General features: G+C 38.9%; 2 protein-coding genes and 1 pseudogene across 3 annotated transcripts in view; 1 reads left to right on the plus strand and 2 right to left on the minus strand.

Annotated features, from left to right (window-relative positions):
* The window catches only part of Scaper (S-phase cyclin A associated protein in the ER), a 372,041-nt gene that overhangs the window by 70,412 nt on the left and 279,953 nt on the right, over positions 1-21,676 (minus strand). For both annotated transcript variants that reach the window (XM_057767374.1, XM_057767371.1), the window contains exon 25: positions 15,278-15,401. In XM_057767374.1, coding sequence (XP_057623357.1) covers positions 15,278-15,401 — 124 coding nt within the window. The remainder of the gene's footprint in view (positions 1-15,277; positions 15,402-21,676) is intronic.
* Positions 7,487-7,897, minus strand: LOC130872602 (60S ribosomal protein L27-like). Its single transcript, XM_057766766.1, has one exon. It carries the CDS (start codon positions 7,895-7,897, stop codon positions 7,487-7,489), a length of 411 nt encoding a protein of 136 aa, XP_057622749.1.
* On the plus strand, positions 21,057-21,156 carry LOC130874065 (U6 spliceosomal RNA; annotated as a pseudogene).

A 21,676-nucleotide genomic window follows, 5' to 3' on the forward strand; every position in this document is an offset into this window, starting at 1 on the left:
GGGGACAAAAGGTTAGACCATAGAAGTGGTATTTTATTTGTGTTTTAACAAGTGCAAGGTACCCACACTAGTCAGCCATACAGTCCAGGCAGGTAGTGGTTGCACACGCGTTTAATCCCAGCAGCCACACTAGCTAGCCATAGAGGCCGCACAATGGTGGTGCAAGCTTTTAATCAAAGTACTAGAGAGGAATTAAGATGAGAGGAGACAGCTCTCACACAGTATCATTTTGAGGATTCATGAAGGCAGGATTACCATTTCGGTCTGAGGTAGAGATAAGAGCCAGTGGCTGGCTGTTTTGCCTTTCTGATCTTCAGGCTGAACCACAGTATCTGTCTCTGGGTTTTTATTATTTGTGCTACAAGACCACTCACATTTAATATAATGACTGATGTGTGAGGGCTTATATTCATCACCTTATTCTCTGTTCATTCTGGATATGGTTTTGCTCAGTTTATGAAATCCAAACATTTATATCCTCCCCCTCTGTCTTTAAGACAGGGTTTCTCTGTGCAACTCTGGAGCCTGTCCTGGAATTCACTCTATAGGCCAGGCTGGCCTTGAACTCACAGAGATTTGCCTGCTTCTGCCTCCAGAGTGCTGGGATTAAAGTTGTGCACCACCACCACCCGGCTCCTATTACTATTTCCTGAAGTATGTTTCAGTCTTATCTTTTTTCTCCTTTTTGTGTCTGATGATATGAATGACAGACCTTTTGTTACAGCCCTATCAGATCCTAAGACATGGTTCATTTTTAAGGTATATTTTCTCTGCTCTTCAAAGTAACTGCAGCTTCATAAAAGGAATTTGGCAATGACTTCTCTGTTTCTATATTGTGAAATACATTAAGGAGTATAGGTATTAGGTCTTCTTGGAAGTTCTGGTAGAATTCTGCATTGAAACCGTCTGGACCTGGGCTTTTTTTGGTGGGGAGGTTTTTTTATAACAACTTCTAATTCTTCACGACTAACAGGTCTATTTAGATTGTTCACCTGGTCCTGGTTTAACTTTGGTATATGGTACTTATCTAAAAAAGTGTCCATTTCTTTTACATTTTTCAATTTTGTGGCATACAGGTTTTTGTAGTAAGATCTAATGATTCTCTGAATTTCCTCTGTGTCTGTGGTTATGTCTCCCTTTTCGTTTCTGATTTTGTTAATTTGCGTATTCTCTCTCCACTGTTTGATTAGTTTGGATAGGGGTTTATCAATCTTATTGATTTTCTCCAAGAACCAGCTTTTTGTTTCATTGATTCTTTGGATTGTTTTCTGTGTTTCTATTTTGTTGATTTCAGCCCTCAATTTGATTATTTCCAGTCTTCTACTTCTCCTAGGTGAGTCTGCTTCTTTTTTTTCTAAAGCTTTCAGGTGGGCTATTAAGTCTCCAATGTGTGCTTTCTCCGTTTTAAGTGGGCACTTAATGCTATGAACTTTCCTCTTAGCACTGCTTTCATAGTGTCCCATAGGTTTGAGTATGTTGAGTCTTCGTTTTCACTGAATTCAAGAAAGACTTTAATTTCTTTCTTTATTTCTTCCTTGATCCAGGTGTGGTTCAGTAGTTGACTGTCCAGTTTCCATGAGTTCATAGGCTTTCTGGGGATAGCATTGTTGTTGAATTCTAACTTTAATCCATGGTGATCTGATAAGACACAGGTGGTTACCGATATATTTTTGTAGCTGTGTAAGTTTGCTTTGTTACCGAGTATGTGGTCTATTTTTGAGAAGGTTCCATGAGCTGCAGAGAAGAAGGTATATTCTTTCTTATTTGAGTGGAATGTTCTATAGATGTCTGTTAAGTCCATTTGATTCATTACCTCCCTTAATCCTCTTATTTCTCTGTTAGGTTTCTGTCTGATTGACCTGTCCATTGGTGAGAGAGGAGTGTTGAAATCTCCTACTATTAGTGTGTGTGGTTTGATGACTGCCTTGAGTTTTAGTAACGTTTCTTTTACATAAGTGGGTGCTTTTATATTAGGGGCATATATATTCAGGATTGAGACTTCATCCTGGTGAATTGTTCCTGTTATGAGTAAAAAATGTCCCTCTCCATCTCTTTTGATTGATTTTAGTTTGAAGTCAACTTTCTTAGAAATTAGTATGGCCACACCTGCTTGTTTCTTAGGTCTGTTTGCTTGATAAACCTTTTCCCAGCCCTTTACTCTGAGTAGATGTCTGTCTTTGTGGTTGAGGTGTGGTGTGTTTCTTGTAAGCAGCAGAATGTTGGATCCTGTTTTCGTATCCAATCTCTTAGCCTGTGCCTCTTTATAGGTGAGTTGAGTCCATTGATATTAAGTGATATTAATGACCAGTGGTTGTTAACTCCGGTCATTTTTCCTTTCTTTCTTTCTTTCTTTCTTTCTTTCTTTCTTTCTTTCTTTCTTTCTTTCTTTCTTTCTTTCTGTAGTAGAGTTTGTGTGTTTCCCTTCTTCAAGGTGTGCTGCTTAAGGGTCATTAGATGTCTGAGTTATTGTGGGCATTGTTGGACTCCTTGATTTGTGATTTTCCTTCTATTACTTTCTGTAAGGCTGGATTTGTGGCTACGTATTGTTTAAATTTGTTTTTATCCTGGAAAATTTTGTTTTCTCCATTTATAGTGAACGAAAGCTTGGCTGGGTATAGTAGTCTGGGCTTGCATCCATGGTCTCTTAGTTTCTGCAGTACATCTATCCAGGACCTTCTGGCTTTCATGGTTTCCATAGAGAAATCAGGTGTAAGTCTGATAGGTTTACCTTTATAGGTAACTTGACCTTTTTCCTTTGCAGCTCTTAATATTCTTTCTTTATTCTGTATGTTTTGTGTTTTGATTATTATATGACGAGGAGATGTTTTTTTTGATCCAGTCAATTCGGTGTTCTGTATGCTTCTTGGACCTTCAAAGGAATATCTTTCTTTAGGTTGGGAAAGTTTTCTTCTATAATTTTATTAAATATATTTTCTGGACCATTGAGCTGTACTTCTTCTCCTTCTTCTATCCCTATTATTCTTAGGTTTGGTCTTTTTATTGTGTCCCAGATTTCCTGAATGTTTTGTGATGAGAATTTGTTGGTTATGCTGTTTTCTTTGATCAGAGTGTTTATTTTCTCTATGATATCTTCAGTGTCTGAGATTCTTTCTTCTATCTCTTGTAATCTGTTGGTGGTACTTGTCTCTGTAGTTCCTGTTCGTTTATCCAAATTTTCCATCTCCATCCTTCCCTCGGTTTGTGTTTTCTTTATTACTTCCACTTCATTCTTCAAGTTTTGAACCGTTTCCCTTACCTGTTTGATTACTTTTTCTTGTTTCTCTTGGTTTTCTTGGGTATCTTTGAGAGATTTTTTCATTTCCTCTACCTTTTTGTTTGTAATCTCTAATTGATTATGGCAGTTTTTCACCTCCTGTTTAAGGTCCTCTATTATTTTCATATAATTCACTTTTGAGTCGAATTCTTCTAATTCTTCTGGATTAGGGTGTACACTTCTTATTTCGGGATTCCTGGATTCTGGTGATGTCACGTTGCCTTTCAAGTTGTTGGGGGAATTCTTGCATTGGCGCCTGCCCATCTCTTCCTTCAAATGGAGCCAGGAGAGGCCTGGTGTCTTGGACCAGTCTTTGCTGTGACTAACTCTCTGGGTGTATCTCCTCAGTGTAGGGGCAGGAACCGTTCCCTTCCAGATGAACTCCTCAACACCAACACAGGGACGCCCGTCCAGATGGAACTTCTTAGCACCTACACAGGGACTCCTGGTAGCCCCAATGAGCCAGGGACCAAGGGAAGTAGGGGGCAGGCAGAGCTGGTCCAGGAGAGCACAGCAGACACTGCAGCCCCAGCATCAGGAGCCCGCGTTCCCTCTCTCTGCTCTTCAAATTGAACAATATTAGATTATTCTGATTTCAAATTCATATTTTCATTCTTCACATTCTACTGGTAAGTCTATACCCTGACTTTAAATGTTTTTGTTCACTGTTTTAGTTGTAGTGTTTCCTTTTAATTATTCTTCATTTTGTATTTCTTTGATAAACCCATTTTCACTTTTTATACATATTATTTAATTGCATGATGAAGTATTTTTGTTTGAATCTTTGTGTGAAAAATGTATTATCTACTAATTGTCTTTATTGGTTGAGATTTTTTTTTCTAGTTCTTGGTATGTTGAATGATTTTATTGTTATTGTACCCTGGAAATTTGAGATATTATGTTATAAGGTTCTGGGTCCTCTTCAAATATTGTATTTTAGAGATGGGGTGGTGGTGGCACACGATTTTAATCCCAGCACTCGGGAGGCAGAGGCAGGTGGATCTCTGTGAGTTTGAGGTCAGTCTGCTCTACAGAGCAATTTCCAGGACAGGCTTAAAAGCTACAGAGGAACCCTGTCTCAGAAAAAATAATATTGTATTTTAGAAAGTATTTCCCTGATATTTTACTGAGAGTGGGGTGAGAAGTGCCATCTCATTACTGCCAGATGAGGGTGGAAGTCCAAGTTTTTCACTGGCTTTCATCGATAATGGTGAAGGAGCCTTGTTATTAATGGTTAAGATAGGAATTCACATTAGTGCACAGGCACAGCAGATCACTTCTCCTTAAGTTGTCTTCACAAGACAGAGACTGGGGTTGACATCACTTTCACTAGTATCTAATGTGGCCCCTACTGATGAATCCTGGAAAGGGGGAGAGTCTGTGCAGTTACTATTTCTTCATTTCTGAAAAAATGTGTTATCAGTAAGACACTGAACAGATCAGTTCTCTAATAGGTAGGCCTTTGAATCTGGCTTTCTAGACTCTATGTTTTCAGGGATTCAGAATAATTTATCCATGTGTTTGTGTATATCAATACTTCATTCCTTTTTACTGTTAAGTGCACAGATATACCCTAATCTGCTTATAAATTTACTTGTTGATAGATTAATATGTTGTTTAGCATATTCAGCTATTTATGGATAAATTCGTTAAGATCATTCTTGAGCAAGTCTTTGTGGAGAAATGTTTTTAGCTTTTCTTGAATAAACAGCTAAGAGTGAGATCACTGGGAAGTAGCTAGGTAAGTGCACATTTTTAAGGATCTTCCAAACTTAAAACAAGCTTTTTGTTGTTGTTGTTGTTTTAAACAGAGGGATCTATTAAATTCTACTGCCAAGGTTTAAGAGAAGGCAAGCTGTCTTTCAGGGGACAGGAATGCTAGAGCATGGCTGTGGTTTGAATCACTGCAGTTAGAGGTGCTAATGAGACCCAACATTGCTTTCTCTCTAAACAAGTGCTTTCACAGGTGAGAATGAGCTGGGCTAGAATAGAGGCCAACCACAAAGAATGCAGCTAGTCCATTCTCACATCTTATAAAACCCCAAGAGGATCAGGAAGGACAGAGAAACAGGAACTTCAGCTATGAGCATGACCACTTTAATGTCTGCTCTTATTATTTATCTTTCACTTACTAGAAAAACAAGGTCGATTGCTTTGTGCCCTGCTACATCTCCACAGGAGCACCATGATGCTGGGTTGGAAGCTTCAGGAGGGCAGACTGAGGCTATGTCATTACAAGTGTTGGGGAGGCTGTGCAAGTTTGCCTGGATTCACTCTTCTCATTTCCACCCACCCTCCACAGCAGACTCTCCTGTATTGCTCTCTGCTCCATCCCACCTGACTACTCAGACCTGTCTTCACTGTTCTACTCTCCTGATCTTCCTCTTAGTCTATGTTCTCTCATCGTGTGCAACATATACATGTGGGCCTCTGTGTAACTCTTAATCTTCTTAGGGTCTTGGTTTTTAGTTCAGGTTTCTTTCCTAGTTTTTCATTCTGGGTAGGGGCTACCAAGCCTTCTAACCGAGTTAGGGGTCAACTGAACTATCCTGATACTATTGACAGCCTCTTACTTCGAGCTGTAGTTGGCTCCCTACAGTCAGACCAGCAACATCCTACCACAAGCTACCCCAACATTACCTATTTCCCATCTGGGTACTGGGACTGCCTGTTTTTCTGACTGTGTTCTGGTTAGTTTTTATCATCAACTTGACACATTCTAGAATCACTTGAGAAGAGCGAACCTCAACTGAAGAACTGCCTTGATCATATTGGCATATCGTTGGTCTCAAACCCACAGAGATGCACTGCCTCTGCCTCCCAAGTGCTGGGATTAAACCCATGCCAGGGTCTAAATTATATTTCTTTATATTTCAAATACATCTTATTTACATAATAGCTGGGTCCTTCTTTGTATCTTCTTCAATGGTTTTTGCCTCACAACAAGGGTAAACATTCATTATATAATTATTATTACATTAGGTCCATTGTTTCATTACTGCTTTGTTTTTCCTCCTGCTTTATTCTCTAGTTCTTTTTTTCTGTTAAATTTTTGAGTATGTTTTAGAAGCCAGTTTCAGTTTAACTACTGAGTTCTGAGTTATACTGCTTGTGTTTGCTCTAAAGGTATTACCATATACAATCTTAACTTTCACTATACACTCTAAATTGATACTGTGCAATTTTGTGCAAAATGTAGAAAAATGGATCTGGAGAGATGGCTCAGATGTTAAGCACTGGCTGCTCTCCCAGAAGACCTGGGTTCAATTCCCAGAGCCCACACAGTGGCTCACAACCATCTCTGACTTCAATGCCCTCTTTTGGTCTCCGCAGGCAGTGCATGTATGCAGCACTCAAACATACATGCAGGCAAAGCAGCCACACACATATAAATAAAATGTAGAAAGACTGTAACTTCATAGGTTTACTTTTGGTCAGATGATATGCACACTATCCCATGCAGCACAAATGACAATGCTGACATTTTTGCTTTAAGTCATTTTTAAAAACATTTAAGTACTATAAATTTCCATTTTTCTTGATCTTTCTTCTTTCCTTGTCTAATTTTGTGTATGGGTATGTGCTGTGGTGACTGAACCTAGGGCCTCACTACCAGTGAGCTACAACACAAGCCTAGTACAAGTGCTGGCAATGAATCTTGTGATGGATATTTTTAATATGAAAGTACTGAATACATAAATTTAATTTTCATGTTAATTTTTAAAACTTGTTATAATAAATTGCGTGTGCATGTACGTATGTGAGAGGGAGGGCCACTCATACCACAGCATGCATGTGGAGGTCAGGGGACAACTCGAAAGAGTTGGTTTTCTTCTTTCACCACATAGGTGCCAGGGACTGAATTCAGGTTGTCAGGCTTTACATCAAGAACCTTTACCTATGGTGCCTTCTTACTAACCCTTGCATTTATTTCTTAAGCATATCTCTGCATATAAAAATTAAGAAAGATAATATTTTTCAGCATGTTAAAGATGAATTTTACCCTGATTACACTAGCAACAGTTATGGAACCCTGGTGAGCACCCTACTTCACAGTCTCCCATCAACCTCCTGACACATTGCCCTATGAAAGTTTTCTCTCTAGCTCTGCAACTCTCTCCTATAAGACATATAGCTTGGCGACCATAAATCGAGCTTATTTTATTTTATTTTAGTTTTTTAAAACTTTTAATGATGTAAACAAAAATATACCTAAGAGCGAAGCTTCTGGAAAAACCACTTGTTCTTTCCTGTCTTGTATCGTTCCTCAAATTTGACCTTGGCTTCCCGCCTTGCCTTGCGTTTCAGGGCTGGGTCCCTAAAGACATCCTTGTTGACAACAGTTTTGTCCAGGGGGATGTCCACAGAGTACCTTGTGGGCATCAGGTGGTTGTAGTTATAAACCTTCACAAAGGACTTGATCTTGGATCTCTTGGCAACTTTCTTCTTGCCCATGGCAGCCGTCACTTTTCGGGGATAGCGGTCAATTCCAGCCACCAGGGCATGGATGTAAGGGCGGTCTGAGGTGCCATCATCAATGTTCTTCACGATGACGGCTTTGTGTCCCGAGTAGTGTCCAGCCAGGACGAGCACCACTTTCCTGGGTTTCATGAACTTGCCCATTTCGACAGCGAGCAGCCGGTTCCCAGCAGAAAGGCCTTATTTTATTTTTGAAGAAGGAAATATATGGGACAATCCAAGCAAGTGGTACAGGGTGAAGAAAGAATAAAACAAGATGCAACTGGCATCAGGAAGAGTTCAGTTCAGCAAGAGTTCAGTTCAGTACAGTTCCCTTCAGCAATGAGATTTCTGCTCCTATGTAATTAACTATGGAGCCCATGTTCTGGTTGCTCGGGATAAAGAAAACAATGTGGCAACCAAGAGAGTTCCAGGCCTTGTGGCTATAATGAAAATCAAACAGGCACCTGGATGGGTCTGCACATGGTTAAGTGAAAAACAATCCCCTGTTCTAAGACTGCACTTATGTTTCCTTTGTTTGAATTCAGAGTTTTCCTGCCATCTAAAAAGCCCAACGACTTCTTTGGTTCAACAGTATCATATCAATTATTTAAAGTTTGTACATCACTTTTCAATTAACAACCCCCTCAACTCTATAAAACACATACCTGAGATTTATCAGCATATTTTCTGAATATTTCAAAAGAACAGATCACTATGAATCAGAAACAAGACTACTAAAAATTTTTAATGGATTAAAAAACCACAATGAACCATCAAGAAATTATAACTCAAAGAGTTAATTGATTCTTTATCATATCCTACTAAAATGACAATATTAAACATACAATCAAAGTCACAACATTTTGATGTTTCATTTGTGTACTTAATAAAGTAAGGACACAACTGAGGTCAAAGGTGAAGTCTTGGACAAGTACTTAGGGGAGTAAGGTTCAGGTCCTGACTCTGCATGTAGGTAGCTCTGGGACCCCCCCCCCTTTTTTACATCAACCTGCTCATTAGACTGTTGTACCTCTTGGTTTCGGTTCAACCTTAAATGTCTGTCAGTCAACTGTTCACAGCACTGATTAGCACCATCAGTGTTCTGGTGAATGACATAAAATGCATAACATAAATTTGTCCTCCTACAAATCTCTAAGAATCTATTACAATATTGTTAATTTATATATGCATGGTTATGAAACGTATCTAGAAATTTTCCTCATTCATGATTGATGTTCTATTTAAACACACCTCATTGTTTTTCCCTAAGAGTTTAAATAGTTTTGATACCCTATATAGCTAGAATCATGTAGTATTTTATTTTGTTTGTGTTATGATTTGAATGTGAAATACTCTGAATATGAAGGTGTGTTTGAACATGTGGTTATCAGTCAGTAGAACTGTTCTGGAAAGTTACAGAACACTTAGGGTGGGTCCTGATCTTATTTCCTTTACATTCTTTGCTTCTTGCTCCCATGCCTTCTTCCCTACCGTGATAAACTGCATTCCTTCAAACTATATGCCTAAATAAATCCTCCCCTGATTATTAGGTATTTGGCCACAAGTATTAATTTCACTTTTAACTAGCCATAATTTCAATATTCATTCATGCTATAGCCTTTTAAGACTTAGTAATGTTCTTTTCTTTGCATATATCATTTTAAAACCATCATCTACTGATGGGCATGTGGGTTATTCCTACCTCTTGGCCTTGTGAATACGCAGTGAACATGACAAGGTAAGTATTTATTCAAGATCCAAATTTTAATTCTTTAAGATAAATGCTCAAAAGCTGTGACCATATGGCAGTTCCATTTTGTCATCTTATTAGGGGCACTTGTACTGTTTTCCACAGCGGCTGTACCACCTTGTTTCCCAGTGGTGCATACAGCTTCCAGTTTAGCCATGTCCTTACCTAACTAAATGTAACTGCTATTTTCTGACTTAAATAGCAATTATGGCCATCTTAACAGTGTGAAGTTTACATTGTTGTGTTTTTGATGTGCATTTCCTTGAGGGTTAGTGATTTAGATCATCTTTTCACATATCTTTTGTCTTTTATTATACATTTTTTGAGGAAATGTCTATTTAAGCTCCTGGTTTAAATTTGTAGCTCTTTACTTGATGGAGCTTAGAATCTGGGTGGAATCACTACAGCAAAGTTATCTATGCATTTATTATGTTCTTCACTTCCAAATATACTTGTTTCTTTTAAATATATGTTCTATCTTTGTTGATATTTTCATTTTCCCATGCAGTGTCTTCCGAGTCTATAAAGCATCTTTCTGACAACTGTTTTTTCTTGTCAGTCCACATACTTCTGCTTCCTTAGGACTCCTCAATAGATTTAGTTGTTTCTTAGGCCATATTTCTGTTTCTTCTGGTTTCTTTTCTTTCTTTGGTTTTTCGAGACAGGGTATCTCTGTAGCTTTGGAGCTTGTCCTGGAACTAGTTCTTATAGACCAGGCTGGTCTTGAACTTACAGAGATCCGTCTGCCTCTGCCTCCTAAGTACTGGGACTGCAGGCATGCACCACCGCAGCCTGGCTTCATATTTCTGTTTCTTTGCACATTTTTGTAACTTTTGTTTGTTTGTTTGTTTTTCAAGACAGGGTTTCTCTGTGTAACAGCCCTAGCTGTCCTGGAACTAGCTCTTGTGTTGTTGGAGACTACTTGTTTGTTCCTGGCTGCCTAGACTCGAAATAATCACACAAAAACTGTATTAATTAAATCACTGCTTGACCTATTAGCTTATGCATATTTCTAGCTCACTATTATCTTTTAAATTAACCTATTTGTATTATTTTATATTTTACCATGAGGCTGTTCGCCTCTGTGTGTTTTCTTTGGGATTAAACGGTTGTGGGACCGGGCAGGACAAAAACCTCAGTCAACACTCTTGTAGACCAGGCTGGCCTCAAACTCACAGAAATTCACCTGCCTCTGCCTCTCCGAGTGCTGGGATTAAAGGTGTATGCCACCACTACCAGGCTATTTTTTTTTTATGAGTTTTGTGAACTTGATAAATTGCCTCCTCTTCTAGACTAGCTTCCAACTGGAAAGACTCTCAAGAATAAACTGACACAGAGATTGTGGGTCCCATCATCTCCTTTGGAGGACATAAAGTTCTCTGAGTCACGTGGATACCCTGTCTGGGTAAAGGGAGAGGCTTTTTAAATCAGGAATTTATCATCTCCGAGCATTCTTTGGTTGAAATGTACTAAGTTTCCTTGCTCTCTCTGCTTCTCAACAACATCCAAAGTAGGCTGCTTCCACTGAGAACCCCAAGAGAAGTGAGACAAACACAGTCCTTCAAGAAGTTCACTGAAAAGTGGAACATAGACCCACTAGCTCCACTCTTCTTTCTAAGACCGACAGAATAGCTAGAGTTGAGTGTCTTCCCCTGCTCACAGACTCTGAGGCACCAGGATTCTTTGGTGCTATAGCGAGTTGTCTCCCCTGCTCTTTGGATTCAGTACTCACCCCCATTAGGCCACACTGGTTCTTTCCAAGCATTTGGGTAAAGACAGAAATCAGCTTGCTAGCAGTGCTGTCTCTACGTCTCTAACTCTGTTTTGGAAAAGTGGTAAGGCAAACTGCTCTTCCCTGGCACTGAGGTGGGGGTGGCATGACAAACTATAATCATGGGTAAAGTGAAAGAGCTCCTTTTACCTGCTTCAGTGTGACTTTTTCGTCAGGCTGTATGGTGTACTGCAATTTCCTAAGTGGTTTACCAAAGGGGTAAACTGGCCAATATATTAAGTCAGTGTGTCTCTATTGGGGAATGAGGTCTCAGGCTTCCTACTCTGCCATCTTGCTTTTTTCATTGGTCTTTTTAATTACCTTCCAATGTGTTTGTCTAGATTCCTTAAGGAGACATATAAAATTCCATGTTCTGGAATCAACTACAATTAAGAGAAGATGCTTAATTACTTAATGAAGAAAGCAATCCATTTTAATGTGTTTTAAACCTTTCATGCTTCAACAGAGTTACTACACCAGGGTTGGCTTCTATTCTTAGGAAAAATTTGTTTTAATGAACTGGTTTTTGTAGAGCTTCAAATAAATTCCCACAGAACATATCCTAAAAATACAGCTTTGCATTAACATTGTAAGAAGTATGTACTTTTATAGTGTTACAAATATTGATTTGTATTTTTTTAAATTAAAAACCCATAACCTCAGAGACTTCATTCAAATTCCAGGCATAGTCAAATCCACCTTCTCCAAATGCCCCAGGGCACAACAGCTCTTCCATCCATCACATCTAGAAAACCATGATGTGCTAGGCACTCATCTAGGTCTCATGGACTGCTGTCTCTGCTTACAGAACTGCTCACAGAGAGTCTCTGAAATCTTGTCATTTCCTCTCCTCTCGACTGCGGGCTTCTAGAAAAAGGACTTGTATAAAGCCCTGTACCGGAGTCACCTGAGTACTAAGGGTGACTGAAGTGAAGTGCCTGAGTGCTAGAGCAAGTTTCAAGCAGCTAGAAGGGGGAAGAAATGTCTTAAAGCATTTGGATCTATCAGGAACCGGGAAGGCTGAAGGACCCTGAAAATTCTACTAGGTCACAACTAGCTTCTTTGCTCCATTTTTCTATCACTTCTGAACAATGTGTTGGTGACTACTCTTCATCTCTTATTTAAGGGGTATTATCAAGTTAGCGGTTCATATTTCAGTTATATGTACATGAAAACCATTTACCAAGAAAGACAGAAATGTACTCAAATTTTCAAATTGTTACCAGAAACATAAAAGTCACCACCAGCATCCATCCCAAACTAGGAAATACACCTTTCTCGCCTCATTGCTACAAAGCCAGTCATAGCACGGGACGACTGACAGTTATAAGATCACAAGCCTAAGAGGAACAGAGATAATCAGGATAAGGAAGAAGGACTAAAATGTGTTTGACAAAACCAGTGTCTCTGGATCCAAACTGAGGAAAATTAACAAAACAGAATAAATACATGATGTGACAAAATCTATTACTGCCAAATTAAAAGTGTTTCTGAGAGATACTAAAACAAACAAACAAACAAACAAAGGAATATTAAAAGAAACTAGGGCTTTCAATCAAGAGGGAAATAAGCCACCTAACAAGACCTCGGCTGATAGCTGGTACTGAATAAATGCGAGCAATTATGAGGGGATAAGAGCCAGCTCGTCTCCTTTGTGATGGACCAGGTAGAATTACCGAATCACAGCAAAGGATGTCATCTCAGCATTTCTATATAAATCAAAGTTTGTGATCTCCCCGCCCCAATTCAAATGAATCTTAATCTGCAAAACTGATAAATGCAGGTAAATTGTTTGTGAAGTCATTAGTTTCTGCAGGTGGAGCCCTCAGGAATGGACCATCCCCTCCTAGGAGGCAGCTAAGGGGCCGTTCTCTGCCATGTCAAGCCTCTGAACACAGAGAGGGTCTGCAGAAAAGCCTGACTGTGTTAGTACCTTGATTATGGACTTCTAGCTTTTTTGAACAATGAGTAAAAAATTCCCCAGTGTATAAGAGCTACATATCTGTAGTATTTTTCTCATGGCTGCCCAAGCTAAGACATAACCTATCTTACTCCCTGTGCAGGGATTTCCTAGAAGGCTGGGATCATAGCCTTGTTTCACTGTCTCATAACATTTCTATTAATAAAATTTTTCCCCTTAAAAGCATGAAGAATCAAGATATATTTTTCTTTTACTGTGAGATTTTGTTCCTTCTTTCACATTATAAAGCCATTCTATTCAGTTCTGTGTTCTATTTAAAGTAATGTTTCCTCTTCCATTATTGACAGAATAAATTCTTCCAAACAATTATAGTGTACAACTGAGGGAAAAGATTGAGACTTAGTATTTTCATCATTCTTACTTTAAAATAATTTTAGATCAACAAACCCATTATAAAAATAGTAGGCCCAGTTAACCCGGTGTTCCCTGCTGTCAACAAAAGCACAGTACAGCTACTGAAAGGAAGAAATTAGGACTGAGTGAATAAAATGAACTGTCTTACAAAGTTTATTTAAATCCGTTTCCCCATTTATCTCTCGTCCTGTTCAGGGTCTCATATTACACTGTGTCTCCCCGTACAGTGACAGTTCTCACTGTGCCTGGCTGAAAACTGTCAGCCAGTTATATGGTGTAGGTGGTCCCTGATTTGACTCTTGACTCTGTGGTTTTGATCTATGTATCCTTAAAGTCAGATTCTCAGGGACTCAAGTGACAGTGACCTTTTAAGAGTATTCTGAAAATTAAATGAGGCAATATAAATTATGTCTTTTTATCTTCTTTTTTACTACAATGTCTTATCTATATTTTAGTGACTTGTTTTGTAAATAAAACAATGTACAATGAGCCTTTGATTCCTACACGTTGCCTCACTGTAAATAGCTGGTGTTATTATCTATGGCAATGCTAGCCTGCATCTCTGCTAGCTTTTCCATATTGCTCTCTCTAATTCTTGCTGGTATGTCTGTATATAAGACTTCATAGTCACCTTATGAATTTTAGCTTGTGACCAATAATCAGTAGGTATTGATTTATTTACCCATATAAATATGGGTAAATATTCAATGTTATACCAAATCTACTCTCCTCTGTTAGGATATTGGACATAGTAATAAGCTACTTGTCTTCATGGATTTTAGGACTAGTGGGAAAACAGATAAATAAATAACTATAATTCAGTATAATCAGGTTTATGAGATGTGATGTCTGGGATCACAAAAAAGCATTCTTAAAGCTGGGATTGGGAAAACAGATTTGAGATTTCATAAAGAAGATGCTCTTGTGCTTAAATTAAGGCTGCAGAATGCAGAGGAAGGAAAGGAAGAAAGGGAGCAGAGGTGTGGAGCTTATGGAGAACAATTAGGGCCATGGAGAATAAAAGCAAGTTGGCTCTGGGCAATCTCCTGTGCTGTAAACTTGCAGTGCCAATACCTCAGGGGCTCAGAAAGCTCACCAGGAAACTTCTGGTCCCAGGGCTCTGAAGACTGCATTGACAGACCTAAACCTTTGGATATTATACTGAGCTTACCTCATCTAACACCTGTGAATGGAGGTAAAATTTAAGGTGATAACTGGCTGCCAGTTCACATCCTAAGTAGTTTGCCCTTCCTGACAAAGGCATTTCCTAAAAAATTTTTTTAAGAGTAAATGGCCATAACCCCCCCTTTAATCAGCCCTTTTGACATACGTGGGTGAGAGGCTCTGAGGCTCTCAATTGTCTCTTGGTAACCCCCATTCCTGTGGCTGTGGAGGTTTGGCATTGGGTCTACCTGATGCCAGAGCCAAGTTTAACATGCAAATTGGCATTCTTCACAGCGTTACATACCCATTACTCCTTCAATGTTAGTATTTCGAGACTTTGACACAGACTGTTCAAGAGATTTCACTGTCAGTTCCTGTTGTACATTCTTAACTGTCTTCGCTGCCCTACCCCCACCCCTGGTTTTAAATTTGAACAGTAAATAGGCTGAATTCTTAGTTTTGGTCACAGGACTATTTCTCAAACTTTAACAGCTTCTTACCCAAGGCACTAATATTACATACCGTCAGTTGGTGTATCAGGAGATCCATTAAGAAGGTAATCTTGTTACTAAACAGAACATCAGTGCAGTTTTCTGAACAGTTATTGCAGGTGAGGTTGTAAACATTGATTGCATTGCAGAGAGACCTAATAGGAAAAAAAAACACCATTTGTAAAACCTGAGCAACTCTTCTCCCAACAATTTAAAATAATAAAGTCAATGGTATGCAAGAAACAGGCATGAGATGGAAGCTGCTCTACAAAACCAAGCCAGAAACCATTAGTACAGGCCCATCAGTCAGACACAAAAGGCAGTTATTTTTATTCAAGTGCAGCTCATTAGTACCTAACAGCTCTTACTAATGTCTATTAGTTACAAGACAGACAATGCAAAGAATTTTCTAGTCTTTCTGATAATTTCTTCATTTAAGATCAGACATCAACCAGGAGCCTCAGTCTTTTAAATAACACCTAGAAAAAAAAAAGACTGCCAAATTGCCTGTTGCCAGATCAGCTGGTCCATGACAAGGCAGCTGAAAAAACAGTGCAGAAAAACTGGAGCTATTCCCCATGAGGTAAGCCCTACAGTTCTGGGAAGAGAGTCTGACACTGTTTGAAGGGGTATGAACATGGATCTGGTCCTAGGTAGATGAAGATTTCTTCCCTTGAGACTCCAAACTAGTCATGGACCCAAGCAATCCAAAGAAAACCTAGCCATAGGTTTTTCTCTAGAGGATATTAAGAAAAACCATTTTATTAATAGTTCAAAGAAACTTAAAGCAGTAAGTTCAGAGGACATGGTACTCTTCTGAATGTTTTGTAGTCTGGGCCTAGAACTGCTTGTGTGAGCAATGTTTATTTATTTTGGCTTGTCTGACTGAATTTTCTGCTTAGTCTTTCACAACCAACTTTCTAGGACAGTAATTCTCAACCTTCCTAATGCTGCTACCCTTTATTACAGTTCCTCATGTTGTGGTGACCCCAACCATAAAATTATTTTTGTTGCTACTTCATAACTGTAATTTTGTTACTGTTAGGAACTGTACTGTAAATATCTGACATACAGGATATCTGGTGTGTGTCCCCTGTGAAAGGTCATTCTACCCAAAAGGTTCACGACCCACAGGTTGAGGACCATTGTTCTAGGACATTTGTTGAATTGTAACTTGACAATCAGCAGATTCAACATTACCTGGGAACTTTAAGAAATGCAAATTGCCAAGATCTACTATATACCTACTCAACAGAAACTTGTGTCTTCATAAAAATTTTGTAGCCAGAGATGAGAACCACATTGGGAGGCAGAGGCAGGCGGATCTCTGTGAGTTTGAGACCATCCTGGTCTACAAGAGCTAGTTCCAGGACAGGCTCCAAAACCACAGAGAAACCCTGTCTCGAAAAATAAAAAAAACAAAACAACAACAGAGATGAGAACCACAGGTCTCAGAAACACCATGTGAGCATCCATGCATCCATGCATCCATCCATCCTATACTGAAGGTCCCTGTGATGTGCAATACATGTGCTACACAGATAAGACAGGTAAGTGCCCAGGGCTAAAGCTTTAGTGGGAAAAAGAAAGTGAGGAGTCCCTGTTGTAATAATGCTTGATATGGCTGGTCCTGACCCAGAATTACTGAGTTTCTGGAAGTCAGTTACAGTAGCGTGTACTAGTGAAGAGTAGCGCTGCAGGAACCAGATACTTCTAGGGCAGAGTCCCAGTTATCAGTCAAGATTTTAGCAAGCTTTTAATTCAGCATGCCGTCACCTATTTCACATGCTTAAAAACTAGATAATATTTAAGTTTCCCATGATTGTCATGAGAGTTAAATGATAACAAAGTGGATAGGGAAATACTTAATAATTAGTAGGACTCATTATGTAATATTATTACAGTTATTTGATAACAAGAATAAGACTACAAGTGTTTTTTTCCATAAGGTAAATGTGGTGTTTATGATTATAAAAACAATAATAGTATATTTGAGAAGGCGATGTATAAGGAAATGGTAAAACACTATTAGGAGAAAACTATTTGTAATGCCATCCTTTCCCTCCTGTTGTAAGTATTTCTCAGTAACACTTAGTGTCTCCTATAATACTAGCTTTGAATTTTTTAAAAAGAGAAGCAGAATCTTACCCAGAAGCACAAACCACAAAACAGAAAGCAAGAATTGTACTGGTTCAAGTGGAAGTGAAAGTGGACGATGGAGGTTCTCCCTCTCAAAGAACCCAAAGACTTCCTCAGACGCATCCCTTGGGATGCAGAGGAAACGAATGCACTAAGATACAGCTAAAATTTAACCTGTAATTTCTGAGTACCTAAGGGCAATCACAGCTTAACAACTGTGGGGGTAGAGTCAGCTGAGCTCCTTCCTAAAACGTGTGGCCTCAGATGTACCAGAGCCCCAGGGCATCTGTGCAGCATCACTGATTTGTAGTCAGGTTCAGAAGTCTTCCAGTACTTTTCTGAACCACGTCCTCTATGAATTCCTTTCTGATAAAGGAAATGGAAAAAATGCTGCAAAATTTTAAAAATTTTGAACAGTGCTTTGTCTTATAGACTAAAATTTTAGTTCAAGCAATCTCTTACTATTGTACTCAACTTTCAAATAATGTTTTTTTTTGTGAGTGAGAACTCTTTGTTGTGAACTGCTGGAGAAAAGCTTCAGCTGATTTAAACAGAAAAGCGGACAGGCTGTTAGATATATAATAGAATCTGGGAAATACTTCTAGGTCTGCTACCCAAATCAAACACTACTGGACTGGCCTAAACAAGCAAAACAAATCCAAAACACGACCAGGCATGATATGCCTCACCCTGAGTGTGACTTTGGGCTTTATAAACAGTAGCCTCCAACTCTTAAAGACTAGAGTTTGGATACCCCTGCTTTACTTCATTAACGCCATAGTCAGAGTCTGGCTTAAGGCCTCAATCACCTGCCTGCACACAGACACAATGAAGTCTAGGAAGTAAATATCTGCTTGCTCCTTTCATAATTGCTGGTTATGATGAAATGGGTAAAAGGAAATGAACATTTTTAAGATTTTTAAACATACTGCCAAATTAAAACTGACTTCTAGAAAAAAAATTTAAACCGATTTTTACTCTGAGTAAGGTACCTCCCCCATCCATGTTATGGCCAATATTGACTACATCTTCATACATTTGAGCACAAAATAAAAATTATACTTTAATTTTTTTGTTTTTATTTTTTAAAAAGTAACAGGTTTCATTATGGCATTTTTCACATGTAATTATTCTGCTTCCCCGGCTCCCTGCTTGCAATCGTCCACCCACGGTCAGTGTGCTGTTTGCTTTCATGTGACACGTGCTCTACTACACAGCCCATGAACACTGTATCCCCTAGAGTTCCCATTTTGATTTCAGGATTTATACACACTTACATACACATATTCACATGTAAAGCCAGGATCCACAAATAAAAGAAGAATATGCAATATTTGTTATTCTGAGCCTGGACCTAACTTAATATAACAATATTCAGATCCATCAAATTGTGGGCAATTTTTAATATTTCATTTTTCTTGATGGTCTAATAAAATGCATAGTGTGTATTACCATGTTTCTTTTGTCCATTCATCTAGGCCAATTTCTTTGTTTCTTGTTTTGTTTTCATGACTTAAAAGTACTTTCAAATTATAAAATTAGGTAATCATTCATGTGTATGTTTTTAAATTATCACTGAGTGATAATTTTATGGTTTTCATAATTCACTGTATCAGTTTCTTTTAAGTTTATTTTGGTATGATGCATAAAACAAGAGCCTCAAGAGATCACCACTGAGATGAGTGAAGAAGACCGCCCTTCGTGTGTTTACAGTGACACACATGGAGAATAGATTCTCTGGTTTCCTTGGCAATTGATAACTGCCTTTATGTTAATATTGTATTGTGTACTACTATGTAAATTAATGGTAGGGTTAATTCATATACAAAATTATAGGTCTCCAAAAAACTATTAAAAACCCTGTGAGAATGCTGTGCTGAACTGTTCAACTCTAGGACTGCACCCAAGCTGCTTTTGCAGCTATCTGTATTTTTGTAGCCTTAAGTATGAATTAATATTTTTGTGTTTAAGTCAATCAAATTTTTACAGCTTGTCTTGAAGGTGCACTCCAAACCAGAAGCTGAGGCATAAGGAAGTGTACACATAAACCAGAAGCTGATGCATAAGGAAGTGTACACATAAACCAGAAGCCGAGGCATAAGGAAGTGTACACATAAAAAGCACACACCTTCTCTACCATCCTCTGTGCTCAACAAAGAAACCCTCCCTGGGAAAGACTTTACCTCTGAACGGTCTTAGGTTCACATAACTTGTTCAAGAAACTATGTTCAAATGAGGAAGAAAAGAACAGGGAACCAAACTTTCAGGGTGAGGAAAAACTTGTGTACGCAGTGAACTTACTTGAAAGATAATCTTTATTTGAAGAGCACCTGGTTTAAAGCGCACACTGCTCTGAACCCAGCTTGGGTGGTCTATTCAGCACCCTCTCTGTAATTTTAAACGTGAATGACTTGAAGCACTTTCTGACATCAAATAGAAATCTCCAACTTTTCAAAGAAACTTCTCAGGAGATGTTAAAATCTCACTGCATATTCTGTCAAGAGTGTACTGCAGTGCTGGTCTAAGATACAGACTTTCTTGCCCCAAATATACTTATGAATGGTTTTCTTTTGTCAGAAAATTTCTTACTGAACATGCTTCCTCTGAGAAACAGAGGACAGAAAAAAGCATGATGAAACTAAGCCTTTTAGTGAGAGGTGCAGGAGCGTACATAGAAAAATGATGATTAAAGAATGCAATTAAATACATATCCAGTATGTTAAAAATCACTTAAATGTAGGTCCTAACACAATAGTAGGGGATACTTCAATATCCTGCTCTCATATTCAGAGAGGTCTTACAAACTGAAATCAATGAAGACATCTCAGAGTTAAATTATACCATAGATTAAGTGGATACAACAAATGTCTATAAATATACTATTCAACAGACAGAGAATACACATTTTTTTTAAAAAAAATCAGATGGAACCTTCTGTACAACTGATCACATGGAAGGCAATAAAGCAACCCTTAACCCAGAACAAACAAACAAACAATAAAACAAAAAGTAATTTTTTTCTTTGTTTTTTTTTTTTTAATTTTTTTATTAAAGATTTCTGCCTTCTCCCCGCCACCACCTCCCATTTCCCTCCCCCCTCCCCCATCAGTACCCTCTCCCTCATCATCCCTAAGAGTAATCCGGGTTCCCTGCCCTGTGGGAAGTCCAAGGACCACCCACCTCCATCCAGGTCTAGTAAGGTGAGCATCCAAACTGCCTAGGCTCCCACAGAGCCAGTACGTGCAGTAAGATCAAAACCCAGTGCCATTGTTCTTGAGTTCTCAGTAGTCCTCATTGTCCGCTATGTTCAGAGAGTCCGGTTTTATCCCATGCTTTTTCAGACCCAGGCCAGCTGGCCTTGGTGAGTTCCTGATAGAACATCCCCATTGTCTCAGTGTGTGGGTGCACCCCTCGCGGTCCTGAGTTCCTTGCTCGTGCTCTGTCTCCTGCTCTTGATTTGGACCTTGAGATTTCAGTCCGGTGCTCCAATACGGGTCTTTGTCTCTGTCTCCTTTCATTGCCTAATTGTTTTTCTTTGGGTTCACCTTCTTTTTTTTTTAAAAAAAAACTTTTTTTTTTCTTTTTTAATTAAAATTTCCACCTGCTCCCCGTTTCCCATTTCCCTCCCCTCCTCCCAAATACTGCCCCCTCCCCCCACTCCCCTCGCCCTATCGCTTCGGCAGCACGTACACTAAAACTGGAGCGATACAGAGAGGATCAGCACGGCCCCCGCGCAGGGATGACACGCAGATTCGTGAAAAACTAATTTTTAAGTTACCAAAGTCACCATGGAGTAGAACTAGAAATCAGCAACAAGAGAAACCTTAGAAACCAGCAAAGATATGGAGGTAGCATGCTTATGAACTAACAGTGAGTTACTGAGGAGATCAAGAAAGCAGTTCAAATATTCCTAGAGCCCTCGCAGCATGGTGACACATACCTTTAATGCCAGCACAAGTAGAGGCACGCAGATCCCTGTGAATTTTGGGCTAGCCTCGTACATATAGCAAATTCTAGGCTATGTAGTGAAACCCTGTCTGAAACAAAACTATAAGGAAATGAAAATGATAGCACTACCTATCAGAACCACTGGGCTACAGCCAAAGTGGTCCTAAGCAGATGTTTCACTTTTGTAAATACTCCCATTAAAAACATTAGTGAGATCTCAAATTAACAATGTAATGATATACCTGAAGGCTCTAGAAAAATAAGAAGTCAAAACCAAATCCCAAGTAATTAATGAAACAGATAAAAAGAATATATAGTGTCAATGAAATGGAGAGTTACTCTT

The sequence above is a fragment of the Chionomys nivalis genome, chromosome 4 (genome assembly GCF_950005125.1).
Source record: "Chionomys nivalis chromosome 4, mChiNiv1.1, whole genome shotgun sequence".
Lineage (NCBI taxonomy): Eukaryota > Metazoa > Chordata > Mammalia > Rodentia > Cricetidae > Chionomys > Chionomys nivalis.

What these genes read in the sequence shown, in the direction of transcription:
- LOC130872602 (XM_057766766.1), bottom strand. Translation starts at nt 7,897, where the DNA reads ATGGGCAAGTTCATGAAACCCAGGAAAGTGGTGCTCGTCCTGGCTGGA.